Source organism: Octopus sinensis, unplaced genomic scaffold, assembly GCF_006345805.1.
Source record: "Octopus sinensis unplaced genomic scaffold, ASM634580v1 Contig11633, whole genome shotgun sequence".
Taxonomy (NCBI): Eukaryota; Metazoa; Mollusca; class Cephalopoda; order Octopoda; family Octopodidae; genus Octopus; species Octopus sinensis.
This window is the reverse complement of record NW_021832413.1, coordinates 30,099-55,503: the sequence shown is the minus strand read 5'-3', so window position 1 is coordinate 55,503 and position 25,405 is coordinate 30,099. Positions and strand designations below refer to the sequence as shown.

General features: G+C 39.2%; 1 protein-coding gene across 1 annotated transcript; it reads right to left on the bottom strand.

Moving 5' to 3' along the window:
- Window positions 1-2,786: 2,786 nt before the first annotated feature.
- Window positions 2,787-3,536, bottom strand: LOC115229023. The gene has a single exon (XM_029799451.1). It carries the CDS (start codon window positions 3,534-3,536, stop codon window positions 2,787-2,789), a length of 750 nt encoding a protein of 249 aa, XP_029655311.1.
- Window positions 3,537-25,405: the final 21,869 nt, after the last annotated feature.

Sequence of the window (25,405 nt, the reverse complement as noted above, 5' to 3'; positions counted from 1 at the left end):
TTTATAGAGTTTTAGAACCTTCATGTAAAGTTGCATTAAATAATACTTATTTTGTTGTAGTCACCACTAGATTGTGTTGAACGACTAAAAATTTACTTTGCTAATTGAATATTTATGTGGAATGTCTTTAAAACATCAAATTATGGCAGCTTGTGTCTGCTAGTCGCCCTTTGTGCAATTCTATCGTTGCATATGTAAATCTTATCATTACTCACAAATCGTGATAAATGTACTTTTTCATGAAAAATTCTGACTTTTTGTACTTTTTCTAACTCAAATATTTAAAAAAGAAGTCTTTTTGAAATGGACTTGCATCGGTTTCTTTCAGGAGTGAACTGATACTCTTTTAGTCCTTGAAAAGTTTTAAAAGACAGTCAGCAGTATGCTTATGGAGGTCGGAAATCCTGCAAGTGATAGAAAATACTGCACTTGGCTATAATTGCAGGTTTTTCCCTCGAAGTATACAATTCTCGAGAATATGAATGTTGAGTTTATCAAAGATATTCACAGAAAATAAATTATTCACACACAAGAAATAAGAACAGTTAATAGAGCCTCTTGGTTTCTCTCTCGCACTCCATGAGAGCAATCACATCTCCCAAACGCACAAGGCCCTTGACATTCCTGATTATACTGCGGTGGGAAGTGTTCATCAGGATGACTCGCACTTGAGTGCACTGACCCTGCGAGCCTACTCTTCCAGTACTTTGGTCACCTTCTATATTACTTAGTCATCACCTGTCCTAATGCAGCAGGGGCATCCGTCACAACAATACTTAACGTGACTATATTTATTACAAATATTTAATAATAAGAACATATAAACAAATAATAGAAAAAGAATAAAGTAAGACTACTACATGAAGTAACGTTTGGGGACTTGTACGTTATTGGCATCAAACAAGCGAATAGTGGAAGGATGTTCGGCCAGCCAGGGGTGTTGGAGGGCAAAGGAGGGTGTTGTGGGTCATGAGTGGACTGTATATATTGCAATATGCGTGGGGAGGGAGTGAAGTGTGATGGGGAAGAGAAAGGCGGACACATCGACAGTCTGATTACAGTGTCGGCAGTGTTGTGGAGTGTGACAGTGTGGGCAGACTGATGTGGAATGTGGACATCCCAGAGAACAAAAGGAATCTCGTCTCCTCTGTCTCCATGAGAGTACGGTATGCCCTGATTTCCGTGTCGAGGATGTCCTCGTATATTCCCTTCCCACTCCTCAATGACCTGTCAAACATGGCTGTCTCTCATTCTTTGAAGGGAGTTTTCCGGATGGTGCCCCATCTGTGCATACACCAACACAATTTTTAAAGGAAATATTATGTTGATTAAAATAATCAAACATCAAATTGTACATATCAATTGCACGAGTAGTAGTAACTAATGTCTTGCAGAAAAGAAATTGTTCAATAATACTTTCTGACTTTTCAGTACGAATATAAATAAGCAACTGTGCAATTCCTGTTATGTCAGTTGATTCGTCAATTTGCAATGAATATAAATTGTTTTTCATTATAGATACCACTTTTTCTTCAATATCAAACGACATTGTACTAATTCTTCGACAAATAGTATTGTCCGAAAAGGGAATTTTGAATAATTTTTTTTCAAATTCCACGCCAAACATTGTTCGGACTATTAATTTGCATGCTGGAAGGATAAGATTTTCGGCAATTGTATGAGGTTTCATTTTCTTGGCAATCAATTCCGATACTAGATAAGAGCACTTTACTGCATCTTCTGATTTTCCAAATGATTTTGAAAATGATTTTTTACTTACTCTAAATATGTATATATATAATTATTAACACTACCTATGTTTTTTGCTTAATTCTTTAAAATAATCAATTGAATAATCTTTATATTCCGGGTGCTTAGATAAAAAATGTCTACGAAGTTTAGATGGAACCATTGATTCATTCGACAACACCTCCATGCAAATCAGGCACTGTGGTAAACTATTTCCAGTGCCACAACAGTCAAAACCCATAGATAAAAAAGATGATTTGTAATGACGAATACTCCAATGCACAGACATAACAAATAGCAACGTGATTATAATTTATTATAATTGTTTCATTATAAATAATTTTTAAGTTAAAAATTAAACAAAAAATAAGTAAATATAGATCTTCACGCGGCACATTTTATATCGTCCCGCGGCACAAAAATGTGCCGCGGCGCAGTGTTTGAAAACCTCTACAGTGTAGAGACTTATCTACATCCAACTGTCTTAAGTACCGCTTGTGGTATTTGGTGACCAGTCCATCCCATGTCATCACACACGGGATGACATGGACTTTGCACTGGTGCATCACTCCTAGCTCGTTTGCAAGGAGGTCATACTTCCTCCTTTTCTCCACTCCACTATTTGCAAACGGTCTAGGCACGTAATGCCCACCTCCACGATAACAATCTCCCCGGTGACCTATCGTGGACCACAATGTCGGGTCTGTTGTGCTGGACAACAATCGAGGTGCGTATGGGGGTATCCACCTTAATGCACACCCGCGAGTTCTCACACACCGATTGAACTCGATGGGTTCGCAACTTTCTGGACCGCCTCAAGCCGTACTTATTGCAGAGCAAAAGATGGAGGGACCTCACCACCTCGTTATGCCTCCATGTGTAATCATGGTAAAGCACTCCCGCACTTCGTGGCTAAATAGTCAACGGTCATTGCCTTACTCTTACAGTGGTTACACTGTTTCCGTTGACCATTAAAAAAGTTCCTATCCTGCAAATATGAGAACAACCCTTCTGATCGGGGAGAGTTATTCCATATTTCAGCCACGTAGATGACGACGATACGTCAATGTGCGGGTTGTCCAGCTGCTAAAGAGAGTCTTGTGAAGGACTTTTAAGTTGATCTTTTTAATTAAAGACTCCTTTTGAAGTTTGATCAACTCCTTCACATTAACTTGGGTAGCACCTAGACCATACTTAGCCGACACATAGCCTTTTATGGTCCCTAGGTGTGTACCACGCGCTTTTTCAGCAGCAAGGATGGCAGCCTTCCTTTGGGATACACTCGACCCACTCCACAAGGTGTCGTGCATCTTAGTAAGAATTCGCTCACTTAAGTGTACGATGTTACTCAGTCCACGTCCTAGCTGCCCGCGAGACAAGTACAATCTCTCCTTATTGCTTGCCAACACGTGGACATGATTCTCTCGGAGTACTCTTCGGACAATAAGGTCCATTTCATCGTACTCACTCGGCTCGAATTCGATCAGGCCAACGTAGTAGTTTAGCAATGAGATGGCATACTCGTTCAAGGCATGAAATAAGTTCCGTGCATTGAGCCGAGTCTTACATAACATTGCCGCCCTACTACGCACACCCTCCACTACACACTTTCTCGTTTCGGGTGTGATTAATGAGGCTGGACTCTCAACCACACCAAGATACTTATATCCTTGGTGTTCCTCCAAGACTTTGACTAGGTCACCGCACACAGGGGTGTTAGTCGCCGACTTGTTGTAGTTGAGCTCCAACCCCACGGCCTTCATGAAACCTTTCAGGACTTTACCCATTGAGTGAGGATCTCTGAAGACCGAGCGAACAGCTTAATGTCGTCTATGAACATGAGATGGTTGGTGCTAAAACACCCTCCTTCATGTTCGATCGACATTTGTTCGATTGGGCAGTGAGGACTCTACTCAACGGTTCTAGGCAGAGGACGAACAGCAGCGGAGACATGCTGTCGCCCTCTAATATGCCCCTCTCTAGTTTCACCTCGCCTATATCGCATTGTTGTAATTTAGATGGACGTTCCACTTGTCCATCACAGTTGCAACAAATTTGATAAACCACATTGGCAACTTAAGCCTTCGCAGACACTCAACGAGGTAGGCATGATCAACCGAGTCATATGCCTTCTTCACATCCACCCACATTGACACTAGTGAGTTTCCGTGGGCTCTCGCGAGGCATTTGTTGATCAGTGCCTGCTCCTTAGCTCCCTGGCAATCCCGCCGAGTACCTAACTGGTTCTCGGACAGAATCCCATTCACCTCCACGAAATTTCTGACCTCAGTAGCCACCACCTTAGTCATCAACTTGTACAGGTTGGGCATACAGGTTATCGGACGATAATCTGTCGGAGCGGAGGGTTATCTACTTTAGGGATCAAATAAGTGACCCCAGTACATAACCACTCTGGAATCGAGCCAGGGTCTAGTGTAAACTGTTCGATTGCTCGACACATGCAATCATGGATAGGTTTGCAATTTTTAATAAAGAAATTATACACTTTATCGACCCCAGGTGTCTTCCAGTCAGAGAGACGGGTTACTGCTTCATCGAACTTCTTGCGGATGTCAGAGACACCACAAGATTCGGTCATCAAGGGAGCATCGGGTCCACAAAACGGAAACGACACACCCTTGCGAGGACGTGCTTTCCACATACTCCCCCATGTGTCAAGCATTTCGGCCTTTTGCTGGGTACCCTCCTTCGTCTCTCCGTGCAACCGACGATAGAACGACCTGCGATTAAATTCAAACAGGTTGTTCTCCCGCCTGCGCTGACACCGAGACTCATGAGTTGAGAGCTTCTTCTGATAAACGAGAATCAGCTCCTCCCTCTCTGCCCGGACACGCCTCAACTCGTTGAGGTCCCATTTGGCAGCTCGTTCCCGACGAAGTAAAGTACGCACCAAGGGGGGAGTCTTGCCCTTGACCCCATTGCTCACATTCAAAATGTGCCCAGTCAGCGCTTCCAGCTCGGCTTTCCTTGCGGCTACTTTTGCGGCAATGTTTTCTCTCCATCTACTCTTTGGGGCAGGCCTCTGAGTGATTTCATCATAGGTTGTCTGTGCCGAGTACAAATAGAGAGAAATCTCGTCCATTGTCTCCGGAGGCTCACGCACGATCGCGTAAGCTATGGCACGATTGATGCAACCCATCACGTCACTTCTGAGTTGCCACCGAGGTATCTTTCGGGTCACTCTGCGGTCCGCAAGGGGGACAACACGATTCGCAGAGATATGCCTACTAAATATCTCCTTAACCTGCAAGAGTAGCGATAACTCACTACTCTGGTGCTCGTGTTGTTCAGAACACGGGGGGCATCCTGACGGCGTAACCGCAGCGGCAGTCCTCCCCCGCGAGCCAGGAGGAGGGGTCTTGGCCAGCTTCTTCAGTGCATCTAACGATAGGTTCGAGCTAAAGCGTCGATTGAAACACTTAAGGAGGGTAGGCCACCCATTTCTGGGCATCCTGGAAGCTCTTCCAAACACTTGGGAAAGGGCGGATTTAACCCAGTCCCCCGGGTCGTGCACTCGATCCCTTCTGCAATGGCAAAGACGATGTTCTTGCCATCGGACGTCTGTCTCTCCGATGCGGGTGTCCATCCTGCTCTAGGTATATTATTATTAATAATATTGTTAGTTTCTTGTTGTCCAGGTAGAGCACACATCGAGATAGTAGCACGTTGCATAACAGACTCTACAAAAAAAAAAATAAAAAAAACAAATATTTAAAAACAAAAAAATAAAAAACAACAAAAAAACAATTTAAAAATTTGTAAAATAGTATAAACAAAAAAATCTCTGCCGCCACGGCAACAACCTGTCTAATTTTTTTAACAAGCCAATTAAGATAATGCTTAAGAGCCTTTATAGTCCGGAGATTAGCTTAGTGACCTTGATTAGACAAACCACTGGCGGAAATGGGGCAGGCGGAGATGCGGCAGGCAGAGTAGCAGCAGCAAAAAAAAGCGACACACAAAAAAGATTTAATTAATTACCTTAAGCTGACCGTTTTTTCTTCAGCTTCGTTTTTCCTCCTTCGGTTATCTATTTAAAAAATTATTTTTGAATAATAAAAAAGTTTAGGAAAAGAGGCATACCGAAAATAAATCTATTTTACGAAAAACTTAACTAAATAGTTAATATTTTTACGCAAATTCTTCTGATTGCGCTGTCAATTGGTGGTAATTGTGTTAATGATTGTGCTAATGTTGTTTTAATTATCAAAGTGTTTTTTCAAAATCTGTTAATTGCACCTCTTATTCAAGGTCGTGCAATCTGTAATTGCACATTCTGTCAAAGTCAAATATGATAATAGCTTTAATTTTGATTCATGGTCGATAATGATATATGCATTTAATTTTAAAGAGAAAATCATAGGATGAATTGAATTTCTTTATCGCGAATAATTGGGAGTTCATCATTGTTAATATTCTCGCTGTCGTTTTCATCAAGGATATCTTAATACGTGAGATTTTTGCCTCGAAGGTTTTAATGGACCTCATCATGAATGTCGAGGACATTAACGTTGTTCATTTTAATCAAATGCAGAAAATATTTTTTGATTTTTGGCGGGAAGGTTTTAAGGACCTCATCATGTAAGTCGAGGACATCGTAGTTGTTCATTTTAACCAAAATGCAGAAAATTTTTTTAATTTTTTTTGGGGGGAAGGTTTTGGGGACCTCATCATGTAAGTCGAGGACATCGTAGTTGTTCATTTTAACCAAAATGCAGAAATTTTTTTTATTTTTTTTGGGGGGGAAGGTTTTAGGGACCTCATCATGTAAGTCGAGGACATCGTAGTTGTTCATTTTAACCAAAATGCAAGAAAACTTTTTTTTAATTTTTTTTTGGGGGGAAGGTTTTAAGGACTTTATCATGTAAGTCGAGGACATCGTAGTTGTTCATTTTAACAAAATGCAGAAATTTTTTTTTAATTTTTTTTGGGGGGAAGGTTTTAAGGACTTCATCATGTAAGTCGAGGACATTGTAGTTGTTCATTTTAACCAAAATGCAGAAATTTTTTTTTAATTTTTTTTGGGGGGAAGGTTTTAAGGACTTCATCATGTAAGTCGAGGACATCGTAGTTGTTCATTTTAACCAAAATGCAGAAAATTTTTTTAATTTTTTTTGGGGGGAAGGTTTTAAGGACTTCATCATGTAAGTCGAGGACATTGTAGTTGTTCATTTTAACCAAAATGCAGAAAATTTTTTTTTAATTTTTTTTGGGGGGAAGGTTTTTAGGACTTCATCATGTAAGTCGAGACATTGTAGTTATCATTTTAACCAAAATGCAGAAAATTTTTTTAATTTTTTTTGGGGGGAAGGTTTTAAGGACTTCATCATGTAAGTCGAAGACATCGTATTGCCAATTTAAGTTGGTGTGCACACACAGACAGACAGACAAACACCATACCATTTTATTATGTCACATGCCTCAGGGATTACTATGCCCCACTCGTTACCTCCGAGTTACCTCTGAGAAATAATTGATTAATGATTTTTCAATTTTTAGAAAATTAATATTCAATCATAAAGTCATAAATCTGTTCACTCCCATCGCCGTCGAGACTTCCGGCGTCATCGGCGAAAAGTCTCTTTCCTTTCTAAAAAGCTTGGCCGCATGATCTCCCAAACGGGGAGACCCACGCGAGTCCAAGTGGCTTTTCGAAAGGATTTCCTTGGCCATAGTAGTGGAACTGTGTTTCCATTTACGATGCCGGGAATTAGTTAGTTAATAACTATTTGTTAATTACATATAAAAAAAAAAAAAAAAAAAAAAAAGTCATAAAATTCAACCAATATATTAGGTTAATTAAAGTACAATTTAATGATATACTAAAAGATGCTTTAAAATAAATAAATTAAAATAATATTTTTATTACAACAAACCATTTTGACTGATAAGCACATTAAAACATATTTTAAATGATGTAAATTGTGTGAAATGCTTTGTGAAATAAAATTAATTATTTTGTCCTTTTTTGATTCTTTTCATGTGAACAATCTTTGTATATCCATTCGAAAATTGGCTATAACCCCTGAGTAAATCTTTAATTTTAATCAGTTTTTTCCATTCGAAAATTCTACATTAAATTTTTTCAAACCCTAACCCAACCAATACCTGAACAATACAATGTCCTCGACTTACATGATGAAGTCCTTAAAACCTTCCCCCCAAAAAAAATTAAAAAAAAATTTTCTGCATTTTGGTTAGAATGAACAACTACAATGTCCTCGACTTACATGATGAAGTCCTTAAAACTTCCCCCCAAAAAATTAAAAAAAAATTTTCTGCATTTTGGTTAAAATGAACAACTACAATGTCCTCGACTTACATGATGAAGTCCTTAAAACTTCCCCCCAAAAAAATTAAAAAAAAATTTTCTGCATTTTGGTTAGAATGAACAACTACAATGTCCTCGACTTACATGATGAAGTCCTTAAAACCTTCCCCCCAAAAAAAATTAAAAAAAAATTTTCTGCATTGGTTAAATGAACAACTACAATGTCCTCGACATTCATGATGAAGTCCTTAAAACCTTCCCCCCAAAAAAAATTAAAAAAAAATTTTCTGCATTTTGGTTAAAATGAACAACTACAATGTCCTCGACATTCATGATGAGGTCCTTAAAACCTTCCCCCCAAAAAAAAATTAAAAAAAAATTTTCTGCATTTTGGTTAAAATGAACAACTACAATGTCCTCGACTTACATGATGAAGTCCTTAAAACCTTCCCCCCAAAAAAAATTAAAAAAAAATTTTCTGCATTTTGGTTAAAATGAACAACTACAATGTCCTCGACTTACATGATGAAGTCCTTAAAACCTTCCCCCCCAAAAAAATTAAAAAAAAATTTTCTGCATTTTGGTTAAAATGAATAACTACAATGTCCTCGACTTACATGATGAAGTCCTTAAAACCTTCCCCCCAAAAAAATTAAAAAAAATTTTCTGCATTTTGGTTAAAATGAACAACTACAATGTCCTCGACTTACATGATGAAGTCCTTAAAACCTTCCCCCCCAAAAAAAATTAAAAAAAAATTTTCTGCATTTTGGTTAAAATGAACAACTACGATGTCCTCGACTTACATGATGAAGTCCTTAAAACCTTCCCCCCAAAAAAAAATTAAAAAAAAATTTCTGCATTTTGGTTAAAATGAACAACTACAATGTCCTCGACTTACATGATGAAGTCCTTAAAACCTTCCCCCCCAAAAAAAATTAAAAAAAAATTTCTGCATTTTGGTTAAAATGAACAACTACGATGTCCTCGACTTACATGATAAAGTCCTTAAAACCTTCCCCCCAAAAAAAAATTAAAAAAAAAGTTTTCTGCATTTTGGTTAAAATGAACAACTACGATGTCCTCGACTTACATGATGAGGTCCCTAAAACCTTCCCCCCCAAAAAAAATTAAAAAAAAATTTTCTGCATTTTGGTTAAAATGAACAACTACGATGTCCTCGACTTACATGATGAGGTCCCTAAAACCTTCCCCCCCAAAAAAAATTAAAAAAAAATTTTCTGCATTTTGGTTAAAATGAACAACTACGATGTCCTCGACTTACATGATGAGGTCCTTAAAACCTTCCCGCCAAAAAATCAAAAAATTATTTTCTGCATTTGATTAAAATGAACAACGTTAATGTCCTCGACATTCATGATGAGGTCCATTAAAACCTTCGAGGCAAAAATCTCACGTATTAAGAATATCCTTGATGAAAACGACAGCGAGAATATTAACAATGATGAACTCCCAATTATTCGCGATAAAGAAATTCAATTCATCCTATGATTTTCTCTTTAAAATTAAATGCATATATCATTATCGACCATGAATCAAAATAAAGCTATTATCATATTTGACTTTGACAGAATGTGCAATTACAGATTGCACGACCTTGAATAGAGTGTGCAATTAACAGATTTTGAAAAACACTTTGATAGTTAAAACCACATTAGCACAATCATTAACACAATTTACCACCAATTGACAGCGCAATCAGAATAATTTGCGTAAAAATATTAACTATTTAGTTAAGTTTTTCGTAAAAATAGAATTTATATTCGGTATTCCTTTTTTCCTAAACTTTTTTATTATTCACAAATAATTTTTTAAATAGATAACCGAAAGAGGAAAAACGGAGCTGAAGAAAAAACGGTCAGCTTAAGGTAATTAATTAAATCTTTTTTGTGTGTCGCTTTTTTGGCTGCTGCTACTCTGCTGCCGCATCTCCGGCTGCCCCATTTCCGCCAGTGGTTTGTCTAATCAAGGTCACTTAGCTAAATCTCCGGACTATAAAGGCTCTTAAGCATTATTTTAATTGGCTGTTAAAAAATTAGACAGGTTGTTGCCGTGGCGGCAGAGATTTTTTTTGTTTATACTATTTTACAAATTTTTAAAGTTTTTTTTTTGTTTTTTTTATTTTTTTGTTTTTAAATTATTCATTTTTATTTGTTTTTCTTTATTTTTTTGTTATTTTCTAAAAATTCAACCGGATTGAATTTTTAAACTCCTTAGATCCCTCTGGAATGCCGAATCATCTTTTAAAGTTAAAGATAGGCGTTCCAGTGGTTTTATTACGAAATCTTGCGCCACCTAAATTATGCAACGGAACGGGGTTAGTTCTCAAAAATTTGATGGCTAACGTAATAGAGGCGACGATATTAACAGGTAAGTATAGAGGTGAGGATGTTTATATTCCACGAATTCCGATAATTTCTGATGAATTACCATTTAGATTTAAAAGGCTGCAATTTCCTTTGAGGATGAGTTTTGTAATGACAATAAACAAGGCCCAGGGACAGTCATTAAAGGTTGTTGGGTTATTTTTAGAGAGTGAGTGCTTTTCACATGGACAGCTGTATGTGGGATGCTCGAGGGTAGGCAGAAGAGAAAATTTATTCATATATGCCAAGGAAGGACGGACGACAAACATCGTTTATCAACAGGCGATAGAATAGGGTTACATTAAACCAGGTAGTTTTATACATCTACATAAACTTATAGTTGTTTGATGAAACAGGCCCTCCGCAGGAACTAGGTCGCGGTGAGCGAAGCGAGCTGCCGAGCTAGTATATTTATAAAAATGCGGCGGATTCGAGAAATTGGCGGATTCGGGAATTTATCATAGGAAATTTCGTATTCTTGAAAAAATTTGGCGAATTCGAGAGGTGGCGGATTCGAGAGACGGCGGATTCGAGAGGTTTTACTGTATCAATAATAAAACGTGTAAAAAAAGTACTGATAATGTTCTGCGACGGATTGGGTGAGGAAATGGACTTGTTTTTCGGCCCAAAACACATAAACCCTTCAAATCGGTCTCTAGTGGACATACTAATGCTAATCCCTTACAACTCTACCGACCTGATCATTTTTTTCAGTATTATTTGAACATTGTCGCCATTCTTGATTTTACGACTACTCTCAAAGAGTCGGCTGGCTATAAATGACAATTGACAGTTAGCGAAGTACAGTATAACCTCCATTTGGGGCAGACCTCTGGCTTGGGGAACCTCTATTTTTGGGGTAGTTTGAAAAGGATATAATTTTTATGCGGTAATTTCCAAATTTAGAAATTATCGGAACCTCTAAGTGGGGCACAGGATTTTTAATTTATATACATATTTGCTATTAAAATTAAAATTAATTATATAAAATTTCATTTGGAAGCCTCGTGTAATTTTTGTATTCTTGTTGTTATGGCTCGTAAGCTTAGTCTTGAGTTAAAGATCAAAATTGCCAAGGAATTAAGTGAAAATAAACATTTTACTGAACGAGATATTGTAGATAAGTACAAAATTAGTAAAGGTTTTTTATTAATGTAAGTTGTTGGAAAAACATGGCAAAATTTAAATCCTGAAACAATAACGAATTGTTGGGAAACAATTAATAACTGTCGGCAACAGATTCCTAGTTCAAATTTTTTAGTTAACAGTGAGAAAGAAAATTTGGACACGATAATTGCAGACGTAATTGCTGAAAATGAAGAAGAAAATAATGATGAGTCAATATATGACCAAACTGAATGCAACTGTTCACACTTGGACACGATAACAGCAATGAATAACCTTGAAGAGAATATTCACCGTTTGTTTCCCGATGCGTTAAAAGACTATTACAATTTCAGAAAAATATTGGGCATACATATGAAGAAATCTGCAACAGGAAACAAAATAACAGATTATTTTCGTGTAATAGAATAAAAATTTTTTTCTACTTGAAAAATACTCTAATTATCAATAAAATTAGTGGAAAACATGTTTAAATGTTCTTAAAAATACTTTATTTATTTAATGAAAAATATGCTAAAACTATTAAAATTTTTATAAAAATAAAGAAAATTTCAGACCTCCATTTTTGGGGAAACCTCTATTTTTGGGGCAATTTTTCAAAATTGATGCCCCAAATGGAGGTTATACTGTACTCAACTCCCAGTGCGACAAATCACTCCATCAAGTGATCATCGGATTCTAAAACACAATATGGACTGTTTTCCAAAACACTGGACAAAAACAGCTAGGGAGTGTTACAATCGAGTATTGTTGTCTCTACAAGTTGGGGAAGGCAGCGTATGAATGTGGACTTTATTCCCAGGCACTGTAGTACCTCGAACGACATTTAACTTAAATTGGCAGTGCAGATGATGATTATTTACGTAATTGATCACTACTGCAGTACTGTAGTGCTTTTATGTGATATTTGTACATTTCTTGGTGATTGGGACGAATTTGGGGGCTTAGAACTCTTTTCGACCACGTAACATTTTCTTCTCAGAACAGTCCCAGAAGTTTGGGTTTTGTGGTTAAAGTTTTACAAGCCTTCTCCCATTTCCTGGCGGCGTCCAGCTTTGTACCGATATCTATTTTCCACTGATTTCAGAGATCATCTCCTTGAGTGTGGCCCGGTTAAAGAGGTCACTTTTTGTTGTGGGTCAGTCTTTGTAAACACAAACGTGAGGCAATACCAATCTGAATAACTCCGGATTGGACATTGCAAGCATATCGAGGCCTACGGACATCAGACGGAAACAATGTGAATTGTATGTTTCCTGTCATACAAACCGACTACTCCCTCCACGACTACTCAAAGCATTCCAAATTCGTCTCAGAATACTCTGCTTCCAGGACAGATAACCCGAATACTAATTTCTCTCCATCATCTACTATATCACAACAAGTGGACCTTTGACGAGGACTTTGGGACCACTCTGTGTTATCCAAGTCGTGAAACGACGTAGCAGACAGTATGAAAACTGTCTTTAGAGATCATCATAACCTAAGGAATAGTCCACAATACGCACATGACGGGACGACTGCTGTAACTGGCCAACAGTGCTGAATGAATCAGACTTTATCGGCGAATCCACAAAACTCCAACTGGACTGAAAGGTCGTTTTGGGGATATTTATCACAGAGACGGTACCCAATGGCCAACAGTCGGTAACCGAGGGACATGCTCTGTTTGACAATCTTGTTATAATCGGGGGGAATGGAGGCAAACTATGGTTAGACAGGACGGATACACAATCCTTGAGTGCTTCAGGGGCACCTTTGACTGCCACGAAATATTTCGTCACGTTGGAATTTCGTGGAATAAAATGACCAATAACTGTCATTCTACGTAAAGTCGAACTAAAATGAAATCTCCGAACAATCTCGAGTTGTGGAGGAATCGTTCTTCCCCTTCCACGTTGGAGGGACAGTTTATCTAACATTACAAACAAAATCACACTTTTGTAGGTAATTTAGTCAGTGAACTCTACGACGACCGTGTTGTTGTGAATGTAGAAAGACTTGCAGGAAGCAATGCCTACCAGGAGATTGTCAGGAAAGTCAGAAGAGCACAGGAGAGTTGCCGAATTACTAGACCTCACTTCAATGGAGAGAACTTGAGGCCGTTGACTCCTGCCAGAATGAGTTGTTCGCTCGTAAGTGTCCCCGTCTTGTTAAAACTACAAATTCCAGTTCTCCCCGCAAAGGGAATTTTGTGTGAATCAGTGCAAAATATTCCTTTGTCTCAACTCAGAAGAATACCCAGTTTGGAAAGAGACCTGAGCCTGGCATTGACTGTCAGTTCGAGGGGAAGTTCAGAAGGCAGAATTGATGCTAGAATGAACATGCATTTCAAAAGCAGTTTGTACTGCTTGTTGCCATACTCCTCTGCGACTGGAATATTCCTCAAAACACAACCAGAGACCCACACATGGATGGCAGCAGCGATACCGAAGCAGAGAAGGAGGAGAATAAGATAGAATGAGTCGGAGCGATGAAGATGACTGTTCTGGGCGTTTTGGAGAATTATCTTGAAAAGACGTCTTTGAAATGTGGAGAATTTAATACGGGCCACAACACAGAGACAGCGCTTGTACAACCCAAAGGAAGTGACCCCTTCAGTGATGGTGTCGATTAGACCTGAATAAACCAAATGCAGTTTCCAGTGACTATTAACATCAAACTCATCCACTGAAAAGTCAATTGGTTCCTTAAAATGAGAGTTTGGAAATACTTTCATGACTGGAAGATTCCCCCTTCAGTAAAGCCTCGCTGGTGACACAGGAGCAGTGGAGGAGGGGAAGATCACAAGGAATGGCGGCCAGTTGAGTGTTTGCCGATTAGAAGGGTGGAATAACTAATAAAGACCACATCCCTCAAGAAAGAGTCGAGGATATTGAGGATCACTTTCCGAATCGAAATACTTTTACTGTTTTTCTACAATTCCCCAATTGCCTTATTTCTTTCATGTAGCCAAGTTATTGCACAGAATTGATGGCCTCGAGGGTAACGAGGGAGATGAGGGGGAATGCCCAATACTCATCCAGACATCACAACGGCATGCAAATTGACTGAAAAACGAAGAAGGGAGATGTTGCCTTCTCCAAAAACACTTTTTTGAAATCTGGAAGGTCGATGGTCATTTAGTTCTGGTCAAATGACCACCTTGTTGTTGTTGTTTTTTTTTACTGTTGTTTTTCATTGTCTCAATCCATCTCATTATAGTCTCAATTTACTAATTCTCTCTTATATCCATTTTATTACATTGTCCCAATCAATTACATCTATCTCTTATATCCTTCTCTCATTGTCTTTTTCTTTCATTGTCTCTATTTACTATATCCATCTTTTTTACATTGCCTCAATTTAGCATATCCACATGGTACTACCTTTCTCTAAAAAGTCTCTCCTATGCTCTTCGTGCAACTTAAGCAACCTGAGGAAGAACGGCTGCCTGTGTTCCTCCTGCAAAAGCTTCTTTCATCTTTCCTGTGCTGGAATCTCTAAATTGGCTGCTTCAACCTTGTCCAAATGGACCTGCCCCTCATGCCACCCTCTTGCCCGCGGTTCGCGGCCGGTATCTTCCAAAATTCTTTCCGATTCCAATAATTCTCAACCAATTACACCCATCCTATCAGTGAAAGATTTCCTCTTGTCGGTTTCCCGAGCCAAAAGGGTCCGTACTATCCCAGTCAAAATACCTAAGGCTGCGCGCATTCTCTCGGCCGAGTCTTTATCATCCGTTACAACAAAGCGCTTTCTTTTAACGACCCATCCAGCTGGAACCATCTTTTCTGTTTTGGCATAATGGCTTTCGGTCTCCCTAAAGAAGGCACCCATAAACAGTCCAGAGGCCATAACATCCATCCCATTTCTATTTCGTCGCGATTTAAGGCTAACATATTGGCCTACATGCCTTGTCCCTCGGATTTCTCTAGTTGGCTAGGTGCCACAGGGAAGGCCCAACGGAAGAACCAGACGCACCAGCCCCGCGTCCTACAAAACGACGAGGCTATTAACCGTGACGCCATACGTCTACGTGAACGTGTAAACGCCCAACTACTGGAAGGAAACGTTGCCGGCGCTGTGCGAGTACTGGCATCTGATTCCAAGGCCCTCGAAATAACTCCCCAAATCCTTACAGAACTAAAAGCGAAGCACCCCAATCCTCCAGACGACCAACGGCCCCTTATCACCCATTCTGACCTTCCAATCTCACATGCCTCAGATGAGGAAGTCCTCGATGCCATTAATTCTCTTTCAACTGGTAGCTGTGGCGGCATAGACGGCCTCCGGCCCGGACACGTCAAAGACATGCTCTCTCCCCAAACCTGTGAAGCCGGTCAGCGCCTCCTATCGACCCTAACGGCTCTTACGAACCGAATTTTGAACGGAGAAATCTCCGAGTATGCCCGCGACCTATTTTTTGCCGCTAATCTCACTGCCCTGAGGAAAAAGGAAGGCGGTGTCCGTCCCATCGCCGTGGGTTGCCTCTTCCGCCGACTGGCGTCGAAGGTAGCTTGCAGACAAGCCATCAAATTGCTGGGGTCCGAATTACGCCCAATACAACTCGGCGTAGGAGTTCGGGGTGGCTGCGAAGCAGCAGTCCACGCCACGAGGAAGTTTGTGATTGCCTCCCAAGTTCGGCAAGACAAGCCTTGTCTTCTTATCAAGATAGACTTGGCTAATGCTTTCAACTGTGTGCGTCGTGACACTTTTTTCGAATCCGCTACCCGTCGCTGTCCAGCAATCTCCCGTCTCGTCGCGTTGGCCTACGGCCAGCCCAGCCTCCTTGTCGCTGGTAATCAGACAATCCCGTTCAGTAATGGAGTACAGCAAGGTGACCCTTTGGGCCCTCTCCTTTTCGCTCTGGCTGTGGATAACGTTGCCAGGAATGTATCATCCAAATTCAACGTTTGGTCCTTGGACGACGCCACCATAGGTGGTACATCTGAATCCGTTCTTGACGACCTGAGAATCATAATCCCTTCATTGCACGCCATTGGTCTCGAAGTTAATTCCAATAAATCTGAAATCATAAACATCAGTTACGACCCGCACCATTTTTCCGATATTCTTCGTTCCTTCAACTCGCTTTTATCGAACATTCAAGTTACCACGCCATCGAATCTCAAGATTTTGGGCTCCCCCATATTCAACACTGGAGTGGATCAAACTCTGTCCGAAAAAACCTCGAATCTCATATCTATGTCCAGTAAGCTCACGACAATTGATTCCCATGCGGCTTTATTTCTATTGAAGAATTGCTTCGCAATCCCCAAGCTAATGTTCACCCTCAGAAGTGCCCCCTGTTTTACAAATCACGTGGGCCTCTTCAGCTTCGACCGTGCCCTCAATGCATGCCTCGAAGCAATTTTTAATGCCCCGTTTGATGACCTCGGCTGGGAGCAGGCAATCCTCCCGGTTAGCCACGGTGGCATCGGTGTGCGCTCTGCCGCCGATCTTTCCCTGCCAGCATTTCTTTCCTCTGCTCACGCCACCAGCTTTCTGGTCTACGAGATTCTCCAATCCGCTATTGAATCCCCCGTGGACACTGAGTTCTCTTCGGCTGTCAGATGCTGGTCCGCTAATGGTCTCAAAGTTCCTGATGATTCGACCAAACAGCGGCAGTGGGACGGAATTTATTCGGACCACAAGTTTTTCCTCCTCAAGTGTAAACTTGATCAACACCGCCTGGGCTGCCTGCTTGCTGGGTCCCAAAAGTATTCAGGAGCCTGGCTGACAGCTATCCCAATGGTATCAGTCGGGACATTACTGGATAACGAATGCCTCCGCATCGCAGTCTCTCTGCGCTTGGGATTAAACATCTGCCGTGAACATCAATGCCGCTGCGGCCAGATGATTGACACCCTAGGACTGCACCCGCTATCCTGCCGGCGTAGCGCTGGACGTTTCCCTCAACACTCTGGGCTTAATGATGTGGTGAGCCGCGCCCTGGCATCTGCGGGATTCCCTAATGTGCTGGAACCAGTCGGGTTGGGTCGCGGAGATGGAAAGCGCCCAGATGGCATGACAACATTTCCCTTCGATCACGGGAAATGCCTCATCTGGGACGCGACATGCTCCGACACATTCTCCCCGCAAAACCTGATTTCATCAGTTGCTGAGCCCGGCTCAGCGGCAAGACATGCGGAGGTCACAAAAACAAGAAAATACTCGTACCTGGCCAGAAACCACATTTTTGCGCCAGTAGCCGTGGAGACATCCGGGGTCATCGGCCCAGAATCGCTTTCTTTCCTTCGTCGGCTGGGGTCGAAGATTGCCAGACAAAACAAGGATCCCAACGAGACTCGTCATCTTTTCCAAAGAGTCTCGTTGGCGATCGTCCGAGGGAACTGCCAGGTCATCTTATGCGCAGTTCAAAATAACTGCTTTGTCTAGTTATCATATTTTTCTAAATAATTTTGAATAGTCTCTTAATTCTGTCGACTCTCTTAATTCTAACCTTTAAAGACACAGCCCTTTTTCGTTATAGACCAGACTAAATAGTTAAAAAATACTTTCTTACTATTTGAATTCCCTCCAGTACTTGTGCTCTTCCAAGAGGCGAACTCCAGACAATTGTGTGGCAGAGATAGCGCATTCCTGAAAGAGCGATTTTTATTCTTGCAAAATTTAAAATATTGATTATTAAAAATATATACAATGATTTGTACTGGTAAACATATTTTTTTGACAGATCCGATAGAAAAAACATCATCTTTGACTGAATTATGGCAGGAATATGTCAACACGGATGACAACTCCCTACACTGTCTCCACAAAAAGGATTTTCTAAAATATAACAACAAATTAAATACACAAACGCAATTGATTTTTTACATTTTTTAAATGTATTCCGGATATCAGTGGTACTGGGTGAGCGCATAGTTCTAAAGCTATTTTATATCGATGATACCTTAATTCCTCGCAAATCCGTGTACTAAGTCTGACATTTCCCGATAATCCTGCTATAATATTTTTCGAAAAACTTCGATTTTATCGACTCCATCTCTATCTACAGAATTAAAAAAATAGTATGTCACATGGGTGACTAGGTCGCTATGGGCAGCCAGTCCTTTTACGTGTTTCTATGGAAATCACAGAAAAGGTATTAAATATTGAATATAGCAATTTATATATATGGAAGAGTGTAGATAATCAATTACTCTAATTTAAAATTACATTTGAATTATCTTTTAAAAATGGCTTACCCAAAAGTATATTAATTTTAACAGCGTGGTTACTCACACTTTGTGATGTCTGTGTATAAGGGTTACGTTAGAAATATTAACGAATACAATCAAATTAAGGAAGCGTTAATCGGGATATTTCCGGAGGATATGAATGCTCGAAGCAAACGCCGATTGGCCAAAAAAGCTTCCAATTTTTTTCAAAAAAATGATAAGTATTAATCTTTTTTAATCTAAAGACTTTATTTGAAAGGGAAATTTGAGAAATTAGTTATTCCTTTGGACTGTCGAGCAGAGATGGAGACCCATGCTCGTTCTCTACATTTGATGTCTCACGGAGGCGTCAACAAGATTGAATTTCTTTGTCGCCGTCATTACTTCATCGTGAAAAGTGATGTTGTAAGAAAGGTCATATCCGAGTGTGATATCTGCAAGTTTTCTCTTCCACTTAAAGTTAAGTCTGTTTTAGTAATCGTTTAGACCGCGGATGAAACTAACCATGTTTTCGCCTCTGCTCCGAATGAGCGGTTTCAAATAGATCTGATCGATCTGAAAAGGTTTGAAAACGTCAACGGAGGATACAAATGGATTCTATCCGTTATTGACGTCTATAGCCGGTTTTATGATTATAATTATCATAGATTTGGCTTTGCTAGGCCATTAATTAACAAGTCAGGACTCGAGGTTTCAAAAAATCTCGAGTCCCTATTTTATCTAAATGGTCCCTGTCAGATTCTACAATCCGACAATGGGACAGAATTCAAAAATAATGAGATTCGAGTACTTTGCGAGAGGTTTAAAATTCAACATATCCACGGCAGACCTAATAACCCTAGATCACAAGTTATCTTATGGAATACATTATTTTGTAGGGTATAGTGGAACGTTTTAACCAGACAATTACGAGATCAATAGCGAAATTGAAGTGCCCTGATGAAAATAAATGGGTGTCCATTCTCGAATATTCGGTGTATTGCTACAATACAACGATGCATTCGTTTTCGAATGAGACCCCATTAAACGTTACCGAGGGATTCTAGGGACAAATCTGTTACCGATAATTGACTCTGTAGAAGGTGGGACATTTTAAGTAACCTAAAGAATCGTCAACAGAAACATCATTTAATCTCGAAATACAACCGATCGGTGGTGATGATGAATACTACAAGAGGATGAATAGGAGGATGGGCGTTCATTGTAGTAAATACAATTATGCCATAGGGGACACAGTTGTAATTAATTTTTAATCTAATTAAGGTTCGAATTGCAAAGGATTACGGAACAAATCCTGCATTGATGTTGAATAAATTCGAATCCAAGTATTCGATACTTGTGAAATACGTGCAATTTTATCCAATTCACGCGTAGAGGTATAGGTCGAACCTTAATTATGATTAGGTCGAATTTTCAAATGGAGAGAAACAAACAGTGTTGATGTCTCGGTTAAAAAAATAACTATTAAATATTGTTAGTTGTTCAAAAAAATCTATTAATTAATTTTTAAAGTTATTAGTAATAATTTGCTAAGTAGTTGCTATGCCGTTATACGACAAACTAAACGTGGAAAACTACAATTTAACGAGACAGCTTGAGGTTTGGAAATTAAATTTCGAATATATTTTGTTGTCACTTGCCAACGTTAGGGCTTGGGTTAAGGTTAGGGTTAGATTTTGAATATATTTATGTTGTCACTTCCCAATTTAGGGTTTGGGTTAAAATTAGAGTTAAAGTTGTTACAAACATGGCAAAAAATTTGATGTAAATTATAATTTGCTAATGTTGCAATTTATATTATCAAAAATAAAAATAATTCACATTCTAATTTGCTAATGTTGTAAATAATTTTACTATTTTAAAGCAAGCATGGTTCAAATATAAAACATCATTTTTTCAAAAATTTAAAGTTCAATCATTAGTTCGTATCGTTTGCCTTTATATTAGTTGGCCTTTTAGTAAATATTTGCTATGTAGTTGCCATGGAAACACGTAAAGACCAGGTTGCCCATAGGGGCCTGATCACCCATGTGACATAGTACATTAACTTTTTTTTTTAAAGATGATTGTTTTTTTATTTACAAAAACAACTAACACCGAAAATCGTTAAGTTCCAGCGGCGAGGACGCAGTGTGCGTTGCCCCGAACAATGGCCAGGCCGATGCGCTGGCGTACATTAACTACTTCTATGTTTAAATTTCGTTGTTCTTTTAGAGCAGGGGTGCCCAAGCTTTTTGGGTTTGCGGCCGCATAGCATTTTTTTCCTTCTCTTCCACGGCCGCACATTTTCTGCATTATTTTTTCGATATTAATATAATAATTTTTTTAATTATTGTGACCGGTTCATAATGAGATACGGTTGAATACGAGCCGTTAAAAAAACGTCGATTAACTAATACCGATCAAAAGGCCAATTAATATAAAGAAAACGTTCTGAGTTAATGAACGAACTTTAAATTTTTGAAAAAATGATGTTTTATAATTTGAACCATGCTTGCTGTAAATAGTAAATTATTTACAACATTAGCAAATTATAATGTGAATTATTTTTATTTTCGATAATATAAATTGCAACATTAGCAAATTATAATTACATCTAATTTTTTTCATTTTGGAAATGTAGACTCACATAAATACATGTGCTTCCGAATAAAACGAAAATATTTCTTGCCATTTCACGTAAATTTGGATAATCTGTCGCTGATTTCCATACATTCAACAAATCTTCGCTTTCATTAAATTTATTTATCAAAATTAAATCATTTTTTAATTTCAATAATTCAATTGAAATTCCAATGGCGCATTCTCAATCGAAACAGTATGTGGTGCTGCAGTTAATTGAAGTTTGAGTTCAATTTTTTTAAATTCGTTAAATCGCTCTTCAAATTGTTTCAAAATATAATCGAATATAGTATTAAATGTATTTGGTGTAAGATCGTCATAATTAATTATTTTGTCATCAATGAAATTTTTGACTTTTTGAAAATGAAATAATTCATTTGTTTCTATGTAAATCTTCAGTAGGCGGCATGTATCCATAAAATCGTTAATTTTTTTATACATTCGACAAATTGTTTGGTCTTTACCTTGCAGAGATATATTCAAATTATTGATATATGTGAGTACATCAACCAGAAATGCTAAGTCAATTAAGAAATTTTTTTATCCAAAGGACACTCTTTTTGCTTTGATGAGTAAAAGTTTGATATTTCTTTTCGTAAATCAAGCACACGACATGCTGTTTCACTTTGTGATAGCCAGCGAACTTGTGCATGGTATAAAATGTCTTCAGCAGATATTTCACTACCGGAAAGAATTGTACGAAACTGTCTATGTCTCAATGCATTGTTTCGGATATATATAATAATTTGTTTTACTTCATTAAGTGTATTTTCAAATTTTTTCATTTGTGAACAAAGTGCTTGTTGGTGAATAATACAATGTACACCAATAACTGATTTATTGTTATACTCTTCTGAGACATATTCAGTTAGGCGTGCAACAAATCCTTGTTTTCTACCCAACATTGCTGGTGCGAGACTATTTCGGCTGCGTTACAAGCAGCTGGATTCCTGACAGAACTGGAACCCGTTGGGCTTGACCGCGGAGACGGTAAACGCCCAAATGGAGTCACCATTTTCCCGTGGAGTAATGGGAAATGCCTCGCGTGGGACTCCACGTGCACAGACACCTTCTCAAAGACCAATATAGTTGACTCCGCGAATTATTCAGTTACTTGTTAAATTCAGTTAATCGCCATCTTTTGGCTTGGTCAAAAATTTGGCAAGTAAACGGGGTTTGACTATTTATATTCTAAAATTTTAACTCTTCGCAAATGTATGAAAAATAGATTATTCCTTACTCAAAACAATGCCATAAAAATAAAACTTTAATGATATGAAATTAAAAATGAGAGACATGCGTGTTTCAATTGACAGGGAATTGGTTTTTCTATTTTGTGAGTGCAGGGAGAATATTTGGAGGGTGGAAGTGCTATGTCTTCACATTTGGACTGTCTGGTGAGCAGATTGGAGTCTAAGGAGGGACTTGACGACTCTTTGGTTTGGATTCGTGAAACACTTGACAACGTCTTGTCTTTTCAAAGCAAGACGTTGTCAAGTGTTTCACGAATCCAAACCAAAAAAACTGCACGAAATTGAAGATTACTTGGAGGATGGCAACGAGGTCTATAAGCCGTCTGACTGTATTTCCATGAAGTATATCCCAGCTATCACTGAGAATATCGCCGTGTTGACTAAACGACTTGCATTGACGAGAGCACTCCACGACGAGTCTGTACAAGAAATGGAAAAAATATGCCAAAAATACGCTCAGGACATTAAAGAGGCCGATCAGAATGCAGACCGTGAGTTGAGGAGGCAGATTAAACTTGCAGTGGAGAGAACTGTTGCCGAAGGTTCCAACTAAAAATTATATTTCAGAAAATGAAAAATCGTGTCGGGAAATGGCCAAGATCCGAGAATTGGCAGAGGAGAGGATGAGCCTTCTTTCAAAGGAGGAGACCGAAAAGGCAGAGTTAATGCAAGTCGCCTTGGAAAGACTGAATTCGGTTATTAATTTGGTTTTATCTCAAGACACTTGAGTCGCGAGAATCAGATTTGGAGGCTCTAAGACATAAATATCAAGATTTAGACAAATCGGCGGAATCTTATAAGCAAGATAAAGTTTCTTTGGTTTTTTTTAAATTTTTTAGGTCAAGTTGCTGGGAGAAATCGAATCGTTGAAGGTCGCCTTGGAAAATGAGAATAAGTTGAGGTTGAGGGCGATTTCGGACCAACGAGAGTACTACGAGACCGAGTCACAGAATTTCCGTGAGCAGATCAAGCAGCATTCGTTGACAATTTGCATACAGGAAGAGCGGCTTTTAAAACTCACTCAAAAGAAAAAAGCAGCAAAAATCGAGTCAATCCGACTCAAAAACTCTGGTTTGTCTGTCATCAACAACAGAAATGGAAAACCGCAAGTCTCAGTCGGGTGACCAAGTTAATTCTACCGAGTTTAAAACGACAGTTAATCGATTAAAGTATGGAAATATATTTTGTTATTTTAGAATCGAAATTGGCAGATTGGAGACAAAATGTGAAGATAGGGAATCTTTAATCTCTTCGTTGGAGCAGGAAATGCATGTTTTGAGGGCGAGAGTGTCAGACTCGAACAACGAAATGAGTCGCGAGTTGACAGACTTTCGGATCTACTCAGAAAAAAAGACGAGGAAATAGTTATCTTGAAGCGTAATTAATGTGCCGATGAAGTAGCCAAATACAAGCAAGAAATCAAGAAAATGGCAGCACAACTCAAGTGACCCTTATTCTCATATCTTAGAGTGCATAAGCAGACATATTCCAAGTTGAATGAATCCCACAAAGAAGCGAAGGACAGACTTGTCCAACTTAGGCAAGAACTGGCAGATTCCCGAGATGAGAAGAACCGTGCATTAGCACAGTTAGAGCGATATCCAAAGGCAAATGATTTAATGGCCATTGGGTCGCTCTGCAAGGGAGAACGACATTTGGCTACAATCGAGCGACAAGGGGAAACTTTGGCGGAGTTAAGGAACCGACTGAGGGAGTTTGAGACTCTTCGGATGCTCCGTACTTTTGAACGAGCTAAACGACTTCGCCTCGCCCGATTCGGGTCTTAGACAGGAAAATGTTTTTCTCAAGAGAAAAGTGGCAGAACTTCAAACACGGGAGGCACTGACTAGCAATGAGATGATAATGAATGCTATTTCTGTTAAGAAGGAGGAATTTATTCCCATTGAGACGTCTCGTCCAAAAGATGATCCGACAATAAACGACAGATTTGAGCATTCTGAGTCTTTGGTATTGGTGTGGGATTATTTGAGATTTTAAATTTTGTCGAGGAGTTGTTGGGTTTGGTGGATCCGTCGACGAGTTTGAGTCTCCATTCTATAGTCCACATGCCTCCTGGACAGGCCGAGACACTCTTGAGTGAGAGGAGACAAATTTTTGACATTATTTCTGCCCCATTTTAGGTCCAGTGACCGGTATACGACTGGTTTTCCCTGAGCTTTGACTCGTTGACGACAATAATGCCAGGATGGCCGCTGTTAACCATCTCAGTTCACAGCAATTAAAACACCAAGACCACGCTAAAATCTGAACGCAAGTCAAGTGATCCCGATGCACTCAACCATGAACCTCATTCTCGCTCGTTGATCTTTCTACGGGCCCAAACAAGAACACACCAGGTGGCTAGGCACTTTCGCTTCGGCATTGGCAAAAAAACTGGAGTTCTGTTTAATCAGGTCCTCCAGAGGCGTTTGTTACCGTGCGACCAACGTTTGGTTAATCTGTGAGCCCTTTGTTGGGTCTCGTCGATTCGGCCTGTTTTTAACGTTAAATAACTTATTAATAATATATTATCCAGATAATATTGATTCCAGCTTCCTTCTCTTTACTTATGATTTGCCTCTTTTTGCCAGACTAATGGGCCGGAATACAGGGTCCTTGTGCTCGACAGGTTCCACTATTCCGTCTCATGTGAAAATCAATGGTACTACGTCCATTTTTGCATTGTGGATTAATTTCAATTCGCCTGCCAAGAGATCGTATTTATCTTATTTCTTAACTTTCACAGCTTCAAAGATTGTTGAGAAGTAATCCAAACTTGGATGTGTGCGTAATGATGTTCCGAACCTTGTC